The sequence below is a fragment of the Bombina bombina genome, chromosome 2 (genome assembly GCF_027579735.1).
Source record: "Bombina bombina isolate aBomBom1 chromosome 2, aBomBom1.pri, whole genome shotgun sequence".
Taxonomy (NCBI): domain Eukaryota; kingdom Metazoa; phylum Chordata; class Amphibia; order Anura; family Bombinatoridae; genus Bombina; species Bombina bombina.
Window position 1 is genome coordinate 1,361,288,936 of NC_069500.1, and position 25,106 is coordinate 1,361,314,041.

The 25,106-nt window shown below is 41.6% G+C and overlaps 1 protein-coding gene across 2 annotated transcripts in view; it reads right to left on the bottom strand.

Moving 5' to 3' along the window:
• Positions 1-1,667: 1,667 nt before the first annotated feature.
• The window catches only part of EIF2AK3 (eukaryotic translation initiation factor 2 alpha kinase 3), an 82,805-nt gene continuing 59,366 nt past the window's right edge, over positions 1,668-25,106 (bottom strand). The window contains exon 12 of one of the 2 annotated variants that reach the window (XM_053704288.1): positions 1,668-2,078. In XM_053704288.1, coding sequence (XP_053560263.1) covers positions 1,844-2,078 — 235 coding nt within the window. In that variant the 3' untranslated portion in view covers positions 1,668-1,843. The remainder of the gene's footprint in view (positions 2,079-25,106) is intronic. The other variant, XM_053704289.1, reaches the window with a different exon arrangement.

The window sequence follows — 25,106 nt, forward strand, 5'->3', positions numbered from 1 at the left end:
CGGTACCGCAAAATATTTATCCAACCTACACATTTTCTCTGGTATTGCAACTGTGTTACAATCATTCAGAGCCGCTAACACCTCCCCTAGTAATACACGGAGGTTTTCCAGTTTAAATTTAAAATTTGAAATATCTGAATCCAGTCTGTTTGGATCAGAACCGTCACCCACAGAATGAAGTTCTCCGTCCTCATGTTCTGCCACCTGTGACGCAGTGTCTGACATGGCCCTAATATTATCAGCGCACTCTGTTCTCACCCCAGAGTGATCACGCTTACCTCTTAGTTCTGGTAATTTAGCCAAAACCTCAGTCATAACAGTAGCCATATCCTGTAATGTGATTTGTAATGGCCGCCCAGATGTACTCGGCGCTACAATATCACGCACCTCCCTCTGAGCGGGAGATGTAGGTACTGACACGTGAGGCGAGTTAGTCGGCATAACTCTCCCCTCGTTGTTTGGTGAAATTTGTTCAATTTGTACAGATTGACTTTTATTTAAAGTAGCATCAATACAGTTAGTACATAAATTTCTATTGGGCTCCACTTTGGCATTGCAACAAATGACACAGGTATCATCCTCTGAATCAGACATGTTTAACACACTAGCAAATAAACTTGCAACTTGGAAATACAATTCAATTAGAATAATATTAAAACGTACTGTGCCTTTAAGAAGCACAGAAGATTTATGACAGTTGAAAATTAATAAATTGAAACAGTTATAGCCTCAATCCTTGTAAACAACACAACTTTAGCAAAGGTTTAATCCCATTAGCAAAGATAACAAATTCTGAAAGCAGGAAACAAATTACAGAATAAACGTTTTTTATCTCAGTCAAACTATAATTCTCACAGCTCTGCTGAGAGAAATTACCTCCCTCAAAATAAGTTTTGAAGACCCCTGAGCTCTGTAGAGATGAACCGGATCATGCAGGGAATACAATGAGTTGCTGACTGAAATATTTGATGCGTAGTAAAAGCGCCAAAAAACGGCCCCTCCCCCTCACACACAGCAGTGAGGGAGAACAGAAACTGTCAGAAAACAGATTAAGCAACTGCCAAGTGGAAAAATAGTGCCCAAACATTTATTCACTCAGTACCTCAGCAAATGAAAACGATTTTACATTCCAGCAAAAACGTTAAACATAATCTCTAGTTATTAAACAGCTTTATGTATTTCATACAGTGTAATTCTAGTGAAGTACCATTCCCCAGAATACTGAAGTGTAAAGTATACATACATGACATATCGGTATGGCAGGATTTTCTCATCAATTCCATTGTCAGAAAATAAAAACTGCTACATACCTCTATGCAGATTCATCTGCCCGCTGTCCCCTGATCTGAAGTTTACCTCTCTTCAGATGGCCGAGAAACAGCAATATGATCTTAACTACTCCGGCTAAAATCATAACAAAAACTCTGGTAGATTCTTCTTCAAACTCTGCCAGAGAGATAATAACACACTCCGGTGCTATTTTAAAATAACAAACTTTTGATTGAAGATATAAAACTAAGTATAATCACCATAGTCCTCTCACACATCCTATCTAGTCGTTGGGTGCAAGAGAATGACTGGGAGTGACGTAGAGGGGAGGAGCTATATGCAGCTCTGCTGGGTGAATCCTCTTGCACTTCCTGTTGGGGAGGAGTAATATCCCAGAAGTAATGATGACCCGTGGACTGATCACACTTAACAGAAGAAAATACTGCTGAAAGAAAATCTACTATGGTGATTGACGGATGCCGTCTGCAGTATATTTTGGATAGATAGCGAACACAAGAGCATTGTCCTGTCACATAAATAGGTCTCTTATTTGTTTAAGTATGACAGGTATTTTTTAAGTCATTGGCAAAAAAAAAGCAAGCAAATGAATGGATGGAAAAAAGGCAAACAAAATAATTTTATCCAAATCCCAAACAATGATGTAATTTAACAATAATTCTATGTACCTGTTTGGTAGGCGAATTCGCTTGATAGCATAGTTACAGTCATCTACTTTGTTTCGGGCTTCAAAGACCACTCCAAAGCCTCCACGCCCCAGACACTGAACAGGTTCAAAATCAGTAAGATACCTATTATGACAATGAAACAAACTGGTTGATAAGAATCTATGTAAAAAAAAAAGCCAGTAACAGCTACAAGTAAGCAATGTGTCCAAGTAAATTCAAGATATCAAATCACATCCACCAGTTTGAGTCACGAAAGAGGCAAAAAAAAAAAAAGTTGGGTTTCATGTCCTAAAAGAGAGTATGCAATTTTAAACAACTTTACAATTTAATTCTATTATCTAATTGCTTCATTCTCTTAGGTGGAAAGCATACCTAGGTAGGCTCAGGAATAGCAATTCACTACGGGGAGCTGCACATACACGCCTCCTGTTTGTCTCACCTGATGTGTTCAGTTGAGCTGAAACGTCAAAGGATACTTATAAAACTAGCAAAATTTGATAATAGAAGTAAATTGGAAACTTGTTTATAACTGCACATGCAAATTGAATTCAGAAATAAAACAAAATGTATGCTTACCTTTGACACGGTGAGTCCATTATTAATTATGAATCATTAATTACTGTTGGGAATATCACTCCTGGCCAGCAGGAGGAAGAAAAGAGAACCACAGCAAAGCTGATAAGTATCACTTCCCTTCCAACAACCCGCAGTCAATCTAAAAAACAGGGAGGGCCGTGTACTCACCGTGTCAAGAAAGAAATAAAAAAAAATATGCTTACCTGATAAATTTATTTATTTCTTAAGACACAGTGAGTCCACGGGATCATCAATTACTGTTGGGAATCAATACCCAAGCTATAGGACACAGATAAGGGAGGGACAAGACAGGTAACCTAAACAGAAGGCACCACTGCTTAAAGAACCCTTCTCCCACAAGAACCTCAGTCGAGGCAAAAGGAATCCAATGTGTAAAAAATGTATAGGGAATGCAGAGAAGACCAAGTTGCAGCCTTGCAAATCCATTCCACAGAAGCTTCATTTGTGAAACCCAAGAGAGACAGCCCTAGTGGAATGAGCTGTAATCCTCTCTGGAGACTGCTGCAAAGCAGTCTCATAAGCAAAACCAATTACACTTTCCACCAGAGGAAAAGAGAACAGAAGCCCTCACACTTCCCAGAGAAACAAACAAGCAAGCAAAGACAGAAGACTGGAGAAATCCTCAGTCTGTAAATAGAATTGTAAAGCACGCACAACCACCAAGTTGTGCAACAAACACTCTTCAGAAGAGAAGAACTACAACAAAGAAGGAACAACAAGTTCTTTATTTAAATCTACGTTAGAAAGGAATCCAACTTAGCACAAAGGACCACCTCATCAGCATGAAGGAGAGCGTGGGACCTCTGTTTTACAGTGTGATTCGCCTTATCTAAGTAGAAGCGATAGCAAAAATAAACAAAACCTTCCAAGATAACTATTAATATCTATGGAATGCAAAGGCTAAAAAAACATAGCTTGGTGCAAAAAAAAAAAACAAAAAAAAAAAAACACACTTTATGAACAAAAGTTAAGGCTCCCAGGAGGAGCAACAGACTTAAACACGGGCCGGATTCTGAGCAAGGCCTGACAACATTTTGCACATCTGGCACGACCGCCAGTCACTTAAGCAGCCAGAAAGACAATGCAGAAATCTGACCCTTCAGAGGACTGACAAACTCCAGACCTTCCCACAGAAAGGACAAAATACTAAGAATCCTGACCCTACTCCTAGAGAGGCCTACGGATTCACAGAAGGACATTTACACCATATTTTATGGTAACTGTTTCAAGAAAAAAAAAGTCTACTAGTCCAAAAACTGTCTCAAGACCAACTCAGGAACCCACACTTACACCGAACTAAGCGTCCAATCTCCTAGCAGTCAGCTTCAGAGAAAAGATTTGGGAGAAAGAAAAGACCCCGATTAAAAAGGTCCTTCCTCAGAAGCAATCTCCAAGGTGAAATAGACAATATCTCCGCTAAGACTGTCTACCCAATCCTGCAAGGCCACTCAGGAGCTCAGAATTACTGATGCTCTCTCCAGTTTGACACTAGAAATAACTTGTGAAAGGAAGAAAACAGAGGAAACAGGGATGTTAGACTGAAATCCCAGAAAACACCAACAGAACATCTATCAGAACGGTGTGCAGGTCAGTAGATCCTGAACTGTATCGTGGAAGCTTGGCATTCAGTTGAAACACCCTCAAAAGCCCATTCCGGGAATCCCCCATATAAGGCTTTACCCAGAGAGCACCTCCAGAAGGAGTTAAGAAATTTGCATGTCCTGGAAAATAGCAAAAGGAATGATGGAATACCATCAGACCAATCCCCCCCCCCCATACACAGAGTCACTGAAAAGTGAAGAAAAATCAACTGCAGCTCATTCCAAACTCCCAACCTCCTGATTGCAAGATGGCTAGGACTTCCACCGGCCACTAGAGCTTGCTGTTGGCCAGACAGTAGACTGCACAGAGGGTAAAGGAATACATTCTTGATTGTTTGACCACTGTTAGACATCTTTTCATAGATAGATAATCTAATCAGGTCCAAGCATACCGCACTGGGTGTTCCCAGGCAGACACCCATCCAGGCCTGACCCTGCATAACTTCCGAGATCAGGCGGAATCTGGCGCATTCAGGGTATTGTAACGGTAGACCCAAATAAATCACGCTTGTGGATGGAACAAGGGAACTCTTCTCCAGATTCATCTTCCACCCCTGGAAAAGAAGATTGGACAAGATCCCTTAAGAGACTTTGCTGGATTGATGATACCTGAACCATATATTGTCCAGAAAAACATAATTTATGTAAGAACTTACCTGATAAATTCATTTCTTTCATATTAGCAAGAGTCCATGAGCTAGTGACTTATGGGATATACATTCCTACCAGGAGGGGCAAAGTTTCCCAAACCTCAAAATGCCTATAAATACACCCCTCACCACACCCACAATTCAGTTTAACGAATAGCCAAGAAGTGGGGTGATAAAGTGCGAAAGCATATAAAATAAGGAATTGGAATAATTGTGCTTTATACAAAAATCATAACCACCACAAAAAAAGGGCGGGCCTCATGGACTCTTGCTAATATGAAAGAAATGAATTTATCAGGTAAGTTCTTACATAAATTATGTTTTCTTTCATGTAATTAGCAAGAGTCCATGAGCTAGTGACGTATGGGATAATGATTACCCAAGATGTGGATCTTTCCACACAAGAGTCACTAGAGAGGGAGGGATAAAATAAAGACAGCCAATTCCTGCTGAAAATAATCCACACCCAAAATAAAGTTTAATGAAAAACATAAGCAGAAGATTCAAACTGAAACCGCTGCCTGAAGTACTTTTCTACCAAAAACTGCTTCAGAAGAAGAAAATACATCAAAATGGTAGAATTTAGTAAAAGTATGCAAAGAGGACCAAGTTGCTGCTTTGCAAATCTGATCAACCGAAGCTTCATTCCTAAACGCCCAGGAAGTAGAAACTGACCTAGTAGAATGAGCTGTAATCCTCTGAGGCGGAGTTTTACCCGACTCAACATAGGCAAGATGAATTAAAGATTTCAACCAAGATGCCAAAGAAATGGCAGAAGCTTTCTGGACTTTTCTAGAACCGGAAAAGATAACAAATAGACTAGAAGTCTTTCGGAAAGACTTAGTAGCTTCAACATAATATTTCAAAGCTCTAACAACATCCAAAGAATGCAACGATTTCTCCTTAGAATTCTTAGGATTAGGACATAATGAAGGAACCACAATTTCTCTACTAATGTTGGAATTCACAACTTTAGGTAAAAATTCAAAAGAAGTTCGCAACACCGCCTTATCCTGATGAAAAATCAGAAAAGGAGACTCACAAGAAAGAGCAGATAATTCAGAAACTCTTCTGGCAGAAGAGATGGCCAAAAAGGAACAAAACTTTCCAAGAAAGTAATTTAATGTCCAATGAATGCATAGGTTCAAACGGAGGAGCTTGAAGAGCTCCCAGAACCAAATTCAACCTCCAAGGAGGAGAAATTGACTTAATGACAGGTTTTATACGAACCAAAGCTTGTACAAAACAATGAATATCAGGAAGAATAGCAATCTTTCTGTGAAAAAGAACAGAAAGAGCAGAGATTTGTCCTTTCAAGGAACTTGCGGACAAACCCTTATCTAAACCATCCTGAAGAAACTGTAAAATTCTCTGTATTCTAAAAGAATGCCAAGAAAAATGATGAGAAAGACACCAAGAAATATAAGTCTTCCAGACTCTATAATATATCTCTCTAGATACAGATTTACGAGCCTGTAACATAGTATTAATCACAGAGTCAGAGAAACCTCTTTGACCAAGAATCAAGCGTTCAATCTCCATACCTTTAAATTTAAGGATTTCAGATCCTGATGGAAAAAAGGACCTTGTGACAGAAGGTCTGGTCTTAACGGAAGAGTCCACGGTTGGCAAGAGGCCATCCGGACAAGATCCGCATACCAAAACCTGTGAGGCCATGCCGGAGCTACCAGCAGAACAAACGAGCATTCCTTCAGAATCTTGGAGATTACTCTTGGAAGAAGAACTAGAGGCGGAAAGATATAGGCAGGATGATAATTCCAAGGAAGTGATAATGCATCCACTGCCTCCGCCTGAGGATCCCGGGATCTGGACAGATACCTGGGAAGTTTCTTGTTTAGATGAGACGCCATCAGATCTATTTCTGGAAATTCCCACATTTGAACAATCTGAAGAAATACCTCTGGGTGAAGAGACCATTCGCCCGGATGCAACGTTTGGCGACTGAGATAATCCGCTTCCCAATTGTCTATACCTGGGATATGAACCGCAGAGATTAGACAGGAGCTGGATTCCGCCCAAACCAAAATTCAAGATACTTCTTTCATGGCTAGAGGACTGTGAGTCCCTCCTTGATGATTGATGTATGCCACAGTTGTGACATTGTCTGTCTGAAAACAAATGAACGATTCTCTCTTCAGAAGAGGCCAAAACTGAAGAGCTCTGAAAATTGCACGGAGTTCCAAAATATTGATCGGTAATCTCACCTCCTGAGATTCCCAAACTCCTTGTGCCGTCAGAGATCCCCACACAGCTCCCCAACCTGTGAGACTTGCATCTGTTGAAATTACAGTCCAGGTCGGAAGCACAAAAGAAGCCCCCTGAATTAAACGATGGTGATCTGTCCACCACGTTAGAGAGTGTCGAACAATCGGTTTTAAAGATATTAATTGAGATATATTTGTGTAATCCTTGCACCATTGATTCAGCATACAGAGCTGAAGAGGTCGCATGTGAAAACGAGCAAAGGGGATCGCGTCCGATGCAGCAGTCATAAGACCTAGAATTTCCATGCATAAGGCTACCGAAGGGAATGATTGTGACTGAAGGTTTCGACAAGCTGAAATCAATTTTAGACGTCTCTTGTCTGTTAAAGACAGAGTCATGGACACTGAATCTATCTGGAAACCCAGAAAGGTTACCCTTGTCTGAGGAATCAATGAACTTTTTGGTAAATTGATCCTCCAACCATGATCTTGAAGAAACAACACAAGTCGATTCGTATGAGATTCTGCTAAATGTAAAGACTGAGCAAGTACCAAGATATCGTCCAAATAAGGAAATACCACAATACCCTGTTCTCTGATTACAGACAGAAGGGCACCGAGAACCTTTGTAAAAATTCTTGGAGCTGTAGCTAGGCCAAACGGCAGAGCCACAAACTGGTAATGCTTGTCCAGAAAAGAGAATCTCAGGAACTGATAATGATCTGGATGAATCGGAATATGCAGATATGCATCCTGTAAATCTATTGTGGACATATAATGCCCTTGCAGAACAAAAGGCAAGATAGTCCTTACAGTTACCATCTTGAACGTTGGTATCCTTACATAACGATTCAATATTTTTAGATCCAGAACTGGTCTGAAGGAATTCTTCTTTGGTACAATGAAGAGATTTGAATAAAACCCCATCCCCTGTTCCGGAACTGGAACAGGCATAATTACTCCAGCCAACTCTAGATCTGAAACACAATTCAGAAATGTTTGAGCTTTCACTGGATTTACTGGGACACGGGAAAGAAAAAATCTCTTTGCAGGAGGTCTCATCTTGAAACCAATTCTGTACCCTTCTGAAACAATGTTCTGAATCCAAAGATTGTGAACAGAATTGATCCAAATTTCTTTGAAAAAAACGTAACCTGCCCCCTACCAGCTGAGCTGGAATGAGGGCCGCACCTTCATGTGGACTTAGAAGCAGGCTTTGCCTTTCTAGCAGGCTTGGATTTATTCCAGACTGGAGATGGTTTCCAAACTGAAACTGCTCCTGAGGATGAAGGATTAGGCTTTTGTTCTTTGTTGAAACGAAAGGAACGAAAAAGATTATTAGCCCTGTTTTTACCTTTAGATTTTTTATCCTGTGGTAAAAAAGTTCCTTTCCCACCAGTAACAGTTGAGATAATAGAATCCAACTGAGAACCAAATAATTTGTTACCCTGGAAAGAAATGGAAAGTAGAGTTGATTTAGAAGCCATATCAGCATTCCAAGTCTTAAGCCATAAAGCTCTTCTAGCTAAAATAGCTAGAGACATAAACCTGACATCAACTCTGATAATATCAAAAATGGCATCACAGATAAAATTATTAGCATGCTGAAGAAGAATAATAATATCATGAGAATCATGATGTGTTACTTGTTGCGCTAAAGTTTCCAACCAAAAAGTTGAAGCTGCAGCAACATCAGCCAATGATATAGCAGGTCTAAGAAGATTACCTGAACACAGATAAGCTTTTCTTAGAAAGGATTCAATTTTCCTATCTAAAGGATCCTTAAACGAAGTACCATCTGACGTAGGAATAGTAGTACGTTTAGCAAGGGTAGAAATAGCCCCATCAACTTTAGGGATTTTGTCCCAAAATTCTAATCTGTCAGACGGCACAGGATATAATTGCTTAAAACGTTTAGAAGGAGTAAATGAATTACCCAATTTATCCCATTCTTTGGAAATTACTGCAGAAATAGCATTAGGAACAGGAAAAACTTCTGGAATAACCACAGGAGATTTAAATACCTTATCTAAACGTTTAGAATTAGTATCAAGAGGACCAGAATCCTCTATTTCTAAAGCAATTAGTACTTCTTTAAGTAAAGAACGAATAAATTCCATTTTAAATAAATATGAAGATTTATCAGCATCAATCTCTGAGACAGAATCCTCTGAACCAGAAGAGTCATCAGAATCAGAATGATGATGTTCATTTAAAAATTCATCTGTAGGGAGAGAAGTTTTAAAAGATTTTTTACGTTTACTAGAAGGAGAAATAACAGACATAGCCTTCTTGATGGATTCAGAAACAAAATCTCTTTTGTTATCAGGAACATTCTGCACCTTAGATGTTGAAGGAACTGCAACAGGCAATGGTACTTTACTAAAGGAAATATTATCTGCTTTAACAAGTTTGTCATGACAATCAATACAAACAACAGCCAGAGGAATAGCTACCAAAAGTTTACAGCAGATACACTTAGCTTTGGTAGATCCAGCACTAGACAGCGATTTTCCTGTAGTATCTTCTGACTCAGATGCAACGCGAGACATCTTGCAATATGTAAGAGAAAAAACAACATATAAAGCAAAATTGATCAAATTCCTTAAATGACAGTTTCAGGAATGGGAAAAAATGCCAAAGAACAAGCTTCTAGCAACCAGAAGCAATGAAAAATGAGACTTAAATAATGTGGAGACAAAAGCGACGCCCATATTTTTTAGCGCCAAATCAGACGCCCACATTATTTGGCGCCTAAATGCTTTTGGCGCCAAAAATGACGCCACATCCGGAACGCCGACATTTTTGGCGCAAAATAACGTCAAAAAAATGACGCAACTTCCGGATAAAGCTTCTTGCGAAACGTACGTTGGATTTACCGTTCTTTGGCGTCTTTCCAAGTATCTGCACACCAATAAGAAGAGCAACAGTTACTGGACTTTCTGGGGAAGGTTGTGTGGTTCAGTTTCTACACTCCTTACCACGGTTTCTGGTATCTTGTTAAGCTCATATTGAGCAATTACTATATTGTATTGCCTAAACTTATTGCAAAAGGTGTTTATAGCAGGTCTTGTGACGCTATTTTATATATTGTGTTTTAATAAATTCTTTTATTTGAACAACTGGTACAAGAATCTGTTTACCCAACAGTATAAAAGTGGGTGTGCGCTTTTACCTGAGCTTGGCTATAGCTCCACCGCATGTGAGTAACCATTTGCACAGACACAAGTTTTGTATTGCAACAAAGTTACAGAATTACGCTATGTGGCATATTTTCTCTTTTTTATGAGGATCAAGGGAAATCTAACAGAAGACTGAAGAGTGCCAGGAAGAATATACATATCCTTATATGAACTCTATATTAAATAATTTTCTATGGTTTAACATATATTAGTGGCACCACATATATTTTTTTTTTTGTGTTTATCTTATATCACATTTATTTCACTTATTTCCTTTTTTTGTGATACTTTGGTACTTGTTATCATGTCCACTAGGTCTGCATACCAGGTCCTGCGTGGCCACGCAGGCGCTATCAATATCACCGATGCTCTTTCCTGTTTGATTTTGGCAATCAGACGAGGGAGCAGAGGAAACGGTGGAAACACATAAGCCAGGTTGAAGAACCAAGGCGCTGCTAGAGCATCTATCAGTGCCGCTTCTGGGTCCCTGGACCTGGATCCGTAACAAGGAAGCTTGGCGTTCTGGCGAGACGCCATGGAGATCCAATTCTGGTTTGCCCCAACGGAGAACCAATTGAGCAAACACCTCCGGATGGAGTTCCCATTCCCCCGGATGAAAAGTCTGACGACTTAGAAAATCCGCCTCCCAGTTCTCTACACCTGGGATATGGATAGCTGACAGGTGGCAAGAGTGAGTCTCTGCCCAGCGAATTATCTTTGAGACTTCTGACATCGCTAGGGAACTCCTGGTTCCCCCTTGATGGTTGATGTAAGCCACAGTTGTGATGTTGTCCGACTGAAATCTGATGAACCTCAGTGTTGCTAGCTGAGGCCAAGCCAGAAGAGCATTGAATATTGCTCTTAACTCAATATTTATTGGGAGGAGTTTCTCCTCCTGAGTCCATGAACCCTGAGCCTTCAGGGAGTTCCAGACTGCACCCTAACCTAGAAGGCTGGCATCTGTTACAATTGTCCAATCTGGTCTGCGACAGGTCATACCCTTGGACAGATGGGCCCGAGATGACCACCAGAGAAGAGAATCTCTGGTTTCCTGATCCAGATTTAGTAGAGGGGATAAATCTGTGTAATCCCCATTCCACTGACTGAGCATGCATAATTGCAGCGGTCTTAGATGCAGGCGCGCGAATGGCACTATGTCCATCGCCGCTACCATTAAGCCGATTACTTCCATGCACTGAGCCACCGTGGGGCGCGGAATGGAGTGAAGAACACGGCAAGCATTTAGAAGTTTTGATAACCTGGACTCAGTCAGGTAAATTTTCATTTCTACAGAATCTATTAGAGTCCCTAGGAAGGAAACCCTTGTGAGAGGAGATGGAGAACTCTTTTCTTCGTTCACTTTCCACCCATGCGACCTCAGGAATGCCAGAACTATCTCTGTATGAGATTTGGCAATTTGAAAGCTTGACGCCTGTATCAGGATGTCGTCCAGGTAAGGAGCCACCGCTATGCCTCACGGTCTTAGAACCGCCAGAAGTGAGCCCAGAATCTTTGTAAAAATTCTTGGGGCTGTAGCCAACCCGAATGGAAGAGCTACAAATTGGTAATGCCTGTCTAGAAAGACAAACCTCAGGAACTGATGATGATTCTTGTGAATCGGAATGTGAAGGTAGGCATCCTTTAAGTCCACTGTGGTCATATACTGACCCTCTTGGATCATGGGTAAAATGGTTCGAATAGTTTCCATCTTGAATGATGGAACTCTGAGGAATTTGTTTAGGATCTTTAAATCCAAAATTGGTCTGAAGGTTCCCTCTTTTTTGGGAACCACAAACAGATTTGAATAAAACCCCTGTCCTTGTTCTGTCCGCGGAACTGGATGGATCACTCCCATTACAAGGAGATCTTGTACGCAGTTTAGGAATGCCTCTTTCTTTATCTGGTTCACAGATAATCTTGAAAGGTGAAATCTCTCTTGTGGGGGAGAAGCTTTGAAGTCCAGAAGATATCCCTGAGATATGATCTCCAACGCCCAGGGATCCTGAACATCTCTTGCCCACGCCTGGGCGAAGAGAGTCTGCCCCCTACTAGATCAGTTGTCGGATAGGGGGCCGCACCTTCATGCTGTCTTAGAGGCAGCAGCAGGCTTTCTGGCCTGCTTGCCCTTGTTCCAGGACTGGTTAGGTTTCCAGGCCTGCTTGGATTGAGCAACAGTTCCCTCTTGTTTTGAAGCAGAGGAAGTTGATGCTGCACCTGCCTTGAAATTTCGAAAGGCACGAAAATTAGACTGTTTGGCCTTTGATTTGGCCCTGTACTGAGGAAGGGTATGACCCTTACCTCCAGTAATGTCAGCAATAATATCTTTCAAACCAGGCCCGAATAAGGTCTGCCCCTTGAAAGGAATGTTGAGTAATTTAGACTTTGAAGTCACATCAGCTGACCAGGATTTGAGCCATAGCGCCCTACGCGCCTGGATGGCGAATCCGGAATTCTTAGCCGTTAGTTTAGTCAAATGAACAATGGCAACAGAAACAAATGAGTTAGCTAGCTTAAGAGTTCTAATTTCAGTCAATGGAGCTGTATGGATGGCCTCTTCCAGGGACTCAAACCAGAATGCCGCTGCAGCAGTGACAGGCGCAATGCATGCAAGGGGCTGTAAAATAAAACCTTGTTGAATAAACATTTTCTTAAGGTAACCCTCTAATTTTTTTATCCATTGGATCTGAAAAAGCACAACTGTCCTCAACCGGGATAGTGGTACGCTTTGCTAAAGTAGAAACTACTCCCTCCACCTTAGGGACAGTCTGCCATAAGTCCCGTGTAGTGGCATCTATTGGAAACATTTTTCTAAATATAGGAGGTGGGGAAAAGGGCACACCGGGCCTATCCCACTCCTTACTAATAATTTCTGTAAGCCTTTTAGGTATTGGAAAAACATCAGTACTCACCGGCACTGCATAGTATTTATCCAGCCTACACAATTTCTCTGGCACTGCAATTGTGTCACAGTCATTCAGAGCAGCTAATACCTCGCCAAGCAATACACGGAGGTTCTCGAGCTTAAATTTAAAATTAGAAATCTCTGAATCAGGTTTCCCCGATTCAGAGACGTCACCCACAGACTGAAGCTCTCCGTCCTCAGGTTCTGCATATTGTGACGAAGTATCAGACATGGCTCTGCCAGCATCTACGCGCTCTGTATCTCGTCTAACCCCAGAGCTATCGCGCTTGCCTCTCAATTCAGGCAATCTGGATAATACCTCTGACAGTGTATTATTCATGATTGCAGCCATGTCCTGCAAAGTAATCGCTATGGGCGTCCCTGATTTACTTGGCACCATATTAGAGTGCGTCCCTTGAGCGGGAGGCGAAGGGTCCGACACGTGGGGAGAGTTAGTCGGCATAACTTCCCCCGACAGACCCCTCTGGTGACAATTCTTTTATAGATAAAGACTGATCTTTACTGTTTAAGGTGAAATCAATACATTTAGTACACATTCTCCTATGGGGCTCCACCATGGCTTTTAAACATAATGAACAAGTATCCTCTGTTTCAGACATGTTTGTACAGACTAGCAATGAGACTAGCAAGCTTGGAAAACACTTTAAATCAAGTTAACAAGCAATATAAAAAAATGTTACTGTGCCTTTAAGAGAAACAAATTTTGACAAAATTTGAAATAACAGTGAAAAAAGGCAGTTACACTAACAAAATTTTTACAGTGTATGTAACAAGTCAGCAGAGCATTGTACCCACTTGCAAATGGATGATTAACCCCTTAATAACAAAAACAGAATAATAAATGACAAAAGTTTTTTAAACAGTCACAACAACTGCCACAGTCTACTGTGGTTGTTACCCTCCTCAAACACGACTTTGAAGCCTTTTGAGCCCTTCAGAGATGTCCTGTATCATTCAGAGGGAAGCTGAATGTCTGTCAGTATTTTTAGCTGCACAGAAAAGCACTAAAAAAGGCCCCTCCCACTCATATTACAACAGTGGAAAGCCTCCGGAAACTGTTTCTAGGCAAAAATCAAGCCAGCCATGTGGAAAAAAACTAGGCCCCAATAAGTTGTCACCAAACATAAATAAAAACGATTAACATGCCAGCAAACGTTTTATATTACACTTTTATAAGAGTATGTATCTCTGTTAATAAGCCTGATACCAGTCGCTATCACTGCATTTAAGGCTTAACTTACATTAATCCGGTATCAGCAGCATTTTTCTAGCAAATTCCATCCCTAGAAATATGTTAACTGCACATACCTTATTGCAGGAAAACCTGCACGCCATTCCCCCTCTGAAGTTACCTCACTCCTCAGAATATGTGAGAACGGCAGTGGATCTTAGTTACTTCTGCTAAGATCATAGAAATCACAGGCAGATTCTTCTAATGCTGCCTGAGATGAAACAGTACATTCCGGTACCATTTAAAAATAACAAACTTTTGATTGAAGTTAAAAAACTAACTATAATACACCACTCTCCCCTTACTACGTCCATCTTTGTTGAGAGTTGCAAGAGAATGACTGGGTATGGCAGTGAGGGGAGGAGCTATATAGCAGCTCTGCTGTGGGTGTTCCTCTTGCAACTTCCTGTTGGGAAGGAGAATATCCCACAAGTAATGGATGATCCGTGGACTGGATACACTTGAGAAAAAAAAAAAAACACCTTCTAATGAAGGAATCCGAGTCCTGTATAAGTTGCAGGAATTTAACTTAGCATAGAAATGGCGAACCTAAAAGGCTACATACAATAGACAATTTTATGTGGATTCTGTAGTCACTAAAAAACACTTACAGGGCAAGCCCAACAGAATTGTGCAGCCCTGTAAGTGTTTTTAGTGACTACAGAAAAGAAAGCGTGCTCTGTAACACAAGTTACAAACATCATTTTGAAAGTATCAGGGATATTAATAACCCCTAAAGTGCCTCTAACACATGAGCCCAATTTTTCAGGGTATAATACAGTATTAACCCCTAGTCTCCTGTCACCAAAGTGCCTGCATCCTGTCTACACTATCCTTCTAAAGAATAAATATAGGTCCCAAATAATATGCAGTTAAAGACTCATAAGGTCAAGTCCCCAATCTTAGAAGACAAAAGCACTTACCTGCATCAGGCCGACTGGCAGGAGGACAGCTTACTAGGTATGAGAGGGTGCCGCTCCTCACAGAGGCCTGTAGAAAAAGAAAGACAGCCTGAGTAGGTTGACTCTTTCTATACAAGGGCAGCAAAAAGATGGAGAAATCCAGGAGTGAGGGGCTGCAGACTTGCGCGGGTGTGGAACAGAAACACTGCTAATCAAGCAGACCCAGCAGATTCAAAATATGCATTATGGGGGCGTGTCCAGGCGGCGGCCATGACTGGTCGCAATTTCAGGAGCTCCTGACAAGACTTTGACAATCCGCTGATTATCTTCACTCGATCAAGTCATCCCCACACAAAACCTCCATATGAACCAGCCTCATATTTTGAGTATTTTACAGAATCTTTGCTTGATGTATTTATGACTGCAGTCTCTTGAATTGGACAGCTGGGGACTAAGGCGGCAAGTACAAACCGTCTCTCAGCACCCCCCCGCCGACATAAGAGCGGGGTATCACAGTCGCTGGTCTGCTACAATATTCCAAAGATTCCAATTTATTGATATTATGCATGGGGAACAGAATCTTATGATCGGACTGGTAAGCTCAAATATCACAAATATGGCAGCACTAGACGTATGGGAACAACGTATACATTTTCTTCTGGATCTACATTTCTGGGAGCTAAAACAAAGTCTGCAAAAAGTGCTATATTCGTGGCCCCAAGACCAGACAATACTTCTGGACTCTAACAATTTAGCCACATCAAGGATGGATTGTGGATCCTCTGATCAGAGTATTAAAGATGGGCCGTCCCCACATCAAATAGAGTGCTCGCAAACAACATTCGCTATGCCAGGCACTTCACAAGCTAAACGCAAAGCAGTGTATGTGAACCAGCGTCTTACCATCAAAGTGGAAAGAATTACAAGGGACAAAAAACGTGCCTACCCCACTGGGGGATCCGCTACAGCAGGGCTCAACACGACAGGAGTGCGTTTGTGCCGATGGACGGATCATCTTTGGCACAGTGCTGGTCTGTTTGCGCTCAACGTATGTTCACATCGCAATGTTAGTTTTACCTACACTGGATCCAGCAGGTATAGGCTAGGTACTGATTTGCTTCAGTGATTTTAAGATCACTTATAATGTGAGACTTCTCCATTATGAATGCTACGCTCTTCTTTCAAAGGATGCCTAATTTATTAATCACACCTGATCTACGTTTGAGTGTGGTGGGACAGGGTCCTAAAGAGTAAGTACTCCAAAATTAAGTTTAAGTACCTGATTACTTATATCACGTTCACTACCTGCCTTCAGGTTTGTTTTTGTTTTGTTTTTTTGTTTATAGTATTCTAATTGCACATTGATTATTGGTTTATCAGTCCCAAATTGTTTGCCTATCCCACTGTGCTAGCTGATGCTATACACCTGAGGATATAAAACCAATTACCTCCCAGGTAACGTCAAGTATTGTTTGTATTACTGGCGTGCAGCCCCATATATCTATTCTAGCTGAAGTATCCTTACAATTTATTACATGGGTACATTGTTATGTTGTTGACATTTAATACCTTTACTCTATACATTTATACAATTTACCATGCATAATCCTCAAAATATTCTCAGTCAGTAAGTCTTGGGCTAATGGTTCCTCCTAGATCTCTACATCACAGCTCCTGTTATATACAACTGTACTTGTATTTAGCTACTTAGCCATATTAGTTTATGCTACAAATCAAAATATATAAAGCTCACAATCCCCTAGGTAATGTCAAACTTTTTTTATATTACCATGTCCCCTACTTGCTTGTATCCCTATATATATTCTAGCTAAATTATGATGGATCTTTACAAATAATTATATAAGTACATTGTTTAAGCTACTTGTAAATTAAAAAAAAAAAAAAAAAAAAATAAGATGTTTGCTTCTACTCTTCCCAAAATTGTAACTCTCTCCTTCGTCCCCCTACAATTTTTTTTTCTCCTTTTCCGCTCTAGATCGCAATGGAGAATATTAGTCTCCTAACCATAAATGTGCAGGGTCTCAACCCCCCTACAAAACGCAGTATGCTGAGGAACTTTTTGAGAAAATTTAAGATAGATGTAGAATTTATACAAAATGACCCATTGGACACTAGATAAAAATATTGCACTCCCATTCTAAGGGATACCCGATAGTCCTAGAGGCCTCATTTCAGTCTAAATCCAGAGGAGTGGCCATATACCTTGGCAAAGATATTCAATACGAGTCTATTCACTCGGAACTTGATCCACAAGCCCGCTACATCATACATATTTGCAAAATAAATAGTCATCTTATCACCTTAGTGAATATTTATTCTCCTAATTCCAAACAAATTAAATTTGACAAAAATGCTAAAATTGGCGTCAGCTGTGAAACAGGGAGAATTGATAATAGGGGGGACTTGAATATGGGACCCGGACCTAGATAGGTTAGGACCTAAGATATCTACGTTGGAGAGAGCTACTCACCCTCTATCCACGGCTTTCCAACAACTCAGTCAATATGATTTATATGACCCCTGGAGAGCGACTCACCCACAAGATAAGGAATGTACATTCTACTCCCCCCCCCCACACAGATCATTCACTCGCATAGACTACTTCATTAGTTAGATAAAATATCTTCTACAAACATACTACCTGTTTCTTGGTCAGATCATGACGCCGTTGCTCTATAAGCCCACGCATTGGCCTTCACTCCCCTCCCATGTGGAAGCTCAAAGATTACCTTGTTACAGATCCCCTCATCAAAACGGAGATTCAGGAGAAGATGCTAGAATTCCTAGACAAAAATGACAATCGCCAGACTCCTACAGAGATACTATGGGCCACTCTTAACGCCCATCTCAGAGGTCACTTCATTGCAATTGATGCCGACAAACGCAGTAAACAGGGAACCCCCCTAGCGACTCTTAGCATCCGTCTTAGACAGCTCCAACAAACACTAAATGTTTCCTATTCTAGTTCATTAACCCAAGAAATTCCTGAGGTTACCAAACAAATTCAGGAGTTAGAGCTCCAAAAGACACAAGACACAGAAATACAAGAGGATTTTCTATCATTAAAGTAATAAAGCCTCCTCCTCCTCCTCACTTCTAGCAGCCAAGCTCAGACATCGCACAGCACAAGTCAAAATTTTATCAATTAGAAACACAATGAACAAATTGGTCTATTCCCCTAAGGACATTGGCACAGCTTTCCAAGCCTATTATCACTCCTTATATAATATAAAAGAGAACACAGACAACTCCCTTCTTGATACAGACAGCATAAAAACATTAAGCTCGCTCCATCTTCCTCACCTTTCAATAGAGAATGCCACTACTCTGAACAACCCTATCACGCAAGAGGAAGTTCTGAAAGTAATTCAGAGCTTGAAACTAGGAAAATCCCCCGGCCCTGAAGGCTATACTGCACGCTTTTACAAATCTTTTCAATCTATAGTAGCCCCAATACTACGTAGACTATTTATAGAGATTATGCAAAAAGGCAACTTAACAGTTAATATCTAGAAGCAACCATCACTTCTATTCTGAAAGCTGGGAAACCCCCTGATCAATGTAGTAGCTATCGGCCCAAATCACTTCTTAACTTGGATATTAAATTATATACTAAAATACTCGCCGAGCGACTCTTGGTGGCTATTGGCCCACTGATCCATCCGGATCAAGTAGGGTTAATACTACGGAGAGAAGGAACAGACGCAACTAGGAGTATTCTCAATATTCTCTCAATTATGGAAGAGAGGAAGGTCCAATTTCTCGCCCTGTGTTTAGACGCTGAGAAAACCTTTGACAGGGTGAGATGGGAATATCTCTGACTCACGATGGAAACCTTTAACCTTCCGGACACCTTTATACGCACAGTTAGGGCTATCTACTCGTCACCCACAGCTAGGGTAAAAGGAGTGGGCTTCAGATCTGATACTTTCCAAATCACCAATGGTACTAGGCAGGGCTGCCCACTCTCGCCCCTTCTTTTTGCACTAACAATCGAACCATTAGCACAAGCAATTAGACTCCATCCACATATCACAGGAGCACAATTCACATCATCCCACTCCATCTCATATGCAGACGACATAACTATTCCTCACCTCACCAACTACCTCTCTCCCCGCTGTATTCAAACTTAACGAATTCTGACGCTTATCATACGATAAATTTAACATTAATAAAAACGGAGGCTCTATATTTAAACATTCCTCCTCAAGAACTTCTACAAAAAAAAAAAATACTCTTTTCAATAGAATCCTCATACAATTAAAGTGCTAGGCACATACTTAAGTCACAACCCGGAGCTCACAATAGCTAAAAACTACACTGAGAGGCTCCCGGAATTCCGGAATCTTCTTCTCAACTGGGAATTCAGGGAAGTCTCCTGGACGGGAAGAATAGCAGCTATAAAAAAAACTGAATTTATGCTTACCTGATAAATTACTTTCTCTTACGGTGTATCCAGTCCACGGATTCATCCTTACTTGTGGGATATTCTCATTCCCTACAGGAAGTGGCAAAGAGAGCACACAGCAGAGCTGTCCATATAGCTCCCCCTCAGGCTCCGCCCCCCCAGTCATTCGACCGACGGTTAGGAGAAAAAGGAGAAACCATAGGGTGCAGTGGTGACTAAAACTACAGTCACCAATGCACCCTATGGTTTCTCCTTTTTCTCCTAACCGTCGGTCGAATGACTGGGGGGGGCGGAGCTATATGGACAGCTCTGCTGTGTGCTCTCTTTGCCACTTCCTGTAGGGAATGAGAATATCCCACAAGTAAGGATGAATCCGTGGACTGGATACACCGTAAGAGAAAGTAATTTATCAGGTAAGCATAAATTCTGTTTTCTCTTACAAGGTGTATCCAGTCCACGGATTCATCCTTACTTGTGGGATACCAATACCAAAGCTTTAGGACACGGATGAAGGGAGGGAACAAGTCAGGTAACCTAAACGGAAGGCACCACTGCTTGCAAAACCTCTCCCCCAAAAATAGCCTCCGAAGAAGCAAAAGTATCGAATTTGTAAAATTTGGCAAAAGTATGCAGTGAAGACCAAGTCGCTGCCTTACAAATCTGTTCAACAGAAGCCTCATTCTTGAAAGCCCATGTGGAAGCCACAGCTCTGGTAGAATGAGCTGTAATTCGTTCAGGAGGTTGCTGTCCAGCAGTCTCATAAGCCAATCCGATGATGCTTTTCAGCCAGAAGGAAAGAGGTAGCAGTCGCTTTCTGACCTCTCCTCTTACCAGAATAGACAACAAACAAGGATGATGTTTGTCTGAAATCTTTAGTTGCTTTTAAATAGAATTTTAAAGCACGAACCACATCAAGATTGTGTAATAGTCGTTCCTTCTTAGAAACTGGATTAGGACACAGAGAAGGAACAATGATTTCCTGGTTAATATTCTTATTAGAAACCACTTTCGGAAGAAAACCAGGTTTGGTACGCAAAACAACCTTATCTGCATGGAACACCAGATAGGGTGCATTACACTGCAAAGCAGACAATTCTGAAACTCTTCGAGCAGAAGAAATCCACATTCACTTTACCCTCCCGTGGAGATGCTACTTGTTAGAGCGGCAAAGAGAATGACTGGGGGGGCGGAGCCTGAGGGGGAGCTATATGGACAGCTCTGCTGTGTGCTCTCTTTGCCACTTCCTGCAGGGAATGAGAATATCCCACAAGTAAGGATGAATCCGTGGACTGGATACATCTTGTAAGAGAAAAGTAATTCATACCCAAGCTCACTTATTTATTCAGATGCATACCATATAACATCCCCAGACCACTATTAAAAAAGCTACAGAGCCTCATAAACTATGGGCTAGATTTATTAAAGCTGAGGCGGGGCGAAAATACCCGCAGGTATTCGGCATTGCACACGAGCGCAATTTTGCGCTCGCGTGCAATCCCGCCGCCTGCCCGCGCACAGCCAATCACGCACGGGCAGGAGCTGTCAATCTCCTCAGTCTGACTAGACCGAGGAGATTGAATTTCGCCACATTAGAGGTGGCGAAGAAGCTAAGGAAGCAGCGGTCTGGTGACCGCTGCTTGATAAATGACGGCGAGCAAGTTTTTGAGAGAACTTGCTGCCGAATGGGATTAATAAATCTAGCCCTATGTATGGAAAGACCATAGGCCTCTGACTTCAAGCACCACATTACAGAGACCAACTACGCACAGGGGTTTAGCTCTACCTAATGTAATTCTGTATTACAATGCTGCCAGATTGACCAGCTGTGAACATGTGACAATCACAACTGATCACCCACGCTGGGTTGAAATTGGACTGCTCTACCACTAGGGCTCACACTGACTTACCATGGATCCCTACCCACTAGAGGAAAACTAGATGACTTACCACCAATTATACTAGATGCCCTAAATTTTTAGGATCAAATCAGACACAACCCAGAACTAGCACCCCACCCCTCTCCTGCTCTTACCTTGACTGGAGCCCTCTACTGCCTTCCGGACTCTCATAAGTCCTGGCACAATCTACAACCTGTTTTAGTTACAGACTTCTATGAACAGGGTCACTGGATTCCGCACTTACAATTCTGTCTGAAATATGATATTCCTATCTCTTTACGTTTCGAAGCTTTTCGACTTAGCTCTTGGATGAAATCCTGGGGATTCCCCAAACAAGATTTGAGATCTCTTTCCAAATGGGAGACAAAGTGGCTTCAGGGACAGTCTTAAACATGCCTTGCCCTTCCATTATAATCTCATTCGTGAACCCTCTACTCTCAAAAATCTCCCAACATAAGGTTTGGGATAGATAGGTTTCAAGGCTGACACTGATACATGGCATGCACAAATACTCATAACCAAAAAACTCCTTCATTGCGCTACTCTAGGAACTACATTACGATGGCACCTGGTACCTTCCACATTAAACAAGATATATGGCACTCAGTCTCCCAGGTGCTGGCAAAGCTGTGGACAAATAGGGACCCCGTTACATATCTAGTGGTCCAGCCCTAAGATACGTCCACTTTGGAGATGGCTTTTCCGCACTCTCAATCTACTTCATATTGATCTACCTTTTAAACCAGAGATAGCCTTACTCCATATCCATTTCCCAGCCTTAACAAAAGCAAGGGAAGCTCTCGCAATCTATCTCCTCATGGCCACAAAACTTGCTATTGCCCGAGCATGGAAAAACGAAGACCCTCCTCCTACATCACAAGTTCTTTCTGTTACAAAATATATTAAACAGATGGAACTATATTCCCATAGATCCCTAGACAAAACTGATTTCTATTACGAAGTATGGTACCCTTGGATAGAATCCCTTTCAGACTAGAATGTACTTGTCTCTTACAACTTCAGCTTGATGCCTATTTTTCCCCTCTTTTTTTTTTGTCTGTCTCTCCCTATCTTCACTTTTTCCTATTACTTCCTTCTTACTCACTCCCCTATTCCCTTACCACCAGGTATAGACACCATTCTTTATTTGACACTCACCATATATTTACTACGTACATTTCCTCACCCTCTCTTCCTTTAATTTCTTTTTGCCTGATTCAGCGATTCACAGCTTTTATTGCATTCAATTCTCACTGGATACCAAAAAACCATTGAGATAACATAATTTATGCTTACCTGATAAATTCCTTTCTTCTGTTGTGTGATCAGTCCACGGGTCATCATTACTTCTGGGATATAACTCCTCCCCAACAGGAAATGCAAGAGGATTCACCCAGCAGAGCTGATATAGCTCCTCCCCTCTACGTCAGTCCCAGTCATTCGACCAAGAATCAACGAGAAAGGAGTAACCAAGGGTGAAGTGGTGACTGGAGTATAATTTAAAAGATATTTACCTGCCTTAAAAACAGGGCGGGCCGTGGACTGATCACACAACAGAAGAAAGGAATTTATCAGGTAAGCATAAATTATGTTTTCTTCTGTTATGTGTGATCAGTCCACGGGTCATCATTACTTCTGGGATACCAATACCAAAGCAAAAGTACACGGATGACGGGAGGGATAGGCAGGCTCATTATACAGAAGGAACCACTGCCTGAAGAACCTTTCTCCCAAAAATAGCCTCCGAAGAAGCAAAAGTGTCAAATTTGTAAAATTTGGAAAAAGTATGAAGCGAAGACCAAGTTGCAGCCTTGCAAATCTGTTCAACAGAGGCCTCATTCTTAAAGGCCCAAGTGGAAGCCACAGCTCTAGTGGAGTGAGCTGTAATTCTTTCAGGAGGCTGCTGTCCAGCAGTCTCATAGGCTAAACGTATTATGCTACGAAGCCAAAACGAGAGAGAGGTAGTAGAAGCTTTTTGACCTCTCCTCTGTCCAGAATAAACGACAAACAGGGAAGAAGTTTGGCGAAAATCTTTAGTTGCCTGTAAGTAGAACTTGAGGGCACGAACTACATCCAGATTGTGTAGAAGACGTTCCTTCTTTGAAGAAGGATTTGGACACAAGGATGGAACGACAATCTCTTGATTGATATTCCTGTTAGTAACTACCTTAGGTAAGAACCCAGGTTTAGTACGTAGAACTACCTTATCTGAGTGAAAAATCAGATAAGGAGAATCACAATGTAATGCTGATAACTCAGAGACTCTTCGAGCCGAGGAAATAGCCATTAAAAACAGAACTTTCCAAGATAACAATTTTATATCAATGGAATGAAGGGGTTCAAATGGAACACCTTGTAAAACGTTAAGAACTAAGTTTAAACTCCATGGCGGAGCAACGGCTTTAAACACAGGCTTGATCCTAGCTAAAGCCTGACAAAAGGCCTGGACGTCTGGATTTTCTGACAGACGCCTGTGTAACAAGATGGACAGAGCTGAAATCTGTCCCTTTAAAGAACTAGCCGATAAACCCTTTTCTAAACCTTCTTGTAGAAAAGACAATATCCTAGGAATCCTAACCTTACTCCAGGAGTAACGTTTGGATTCGCACCAGTATAGGTATTTGCGCCATATTTTATGGTAAATCTTTCTGGTAACAGGCTTCCTAGCCTGGATCAGGGTATCAATAACCGACTCAGAAAAACCACGCTTTGATAAAATCAAGCGTTCAATTTCCAAGCAGTCAGTTTCAGAGAAGTTAGATTTTGATGTTTGAATGGACCCTGTATCAGAAGGTCCTGTCTTAGAGGTAGAGACCAAGGTGGACAGGATGACATGTCCACTAGATCTGCATACCAAGTCCTGCGTGGCCATGCAGGCGCTATTAGAATCACTGATGCTCTCTCCTGTTTGATTTTCGCAATCAATCGAGGAAGCAGCGGGAAGGGTGGAAACACATAAGCCATCCCGAAGTTCCAAGGTGCTGTCAAAGCATCTATCAGAACCGCTCCCGGATCCCTGGATCTGGACCCGTAGTGAGGAAGTTTGGCGTTCTGGCGAGACGCCATGAGATCTATCTCTGGTTTGCCCCAACGTCGAAGTATTTGGGCAAAGATCTCCGGATGAAGTTCCCACTCTCCCGGAAGAAAAGTCTGGCGACTCAAGAAATCCGCCTCCCAGTTCTCCACTCCCGGGATGTGGATTGCTGACAGATGGCAAGAGTGAGACTCTGCCCAGCGAATTATCTTTGATACTTCCATCATTGCTAGGGAGCTTCTTGTCCCTCCCTGATGGTTGATGTAAGCTACAGTCGTGATATTGTCCGACTGAAACCTGATGAACCCCTGAGTTGTTAATTGGGGCCAAGCCAGAAGGGCATTGAGAACTGCCCTCAATTCCAGAATGTTTATTGGAAGGAGACTCTCCTCCTGATTCCATAATCCCTGAGTCTTCAGAGAATTCCAGACAGCGCCCCAACCTAGCAGGCTGGCGTCTGTTGTTACGATTGTCCA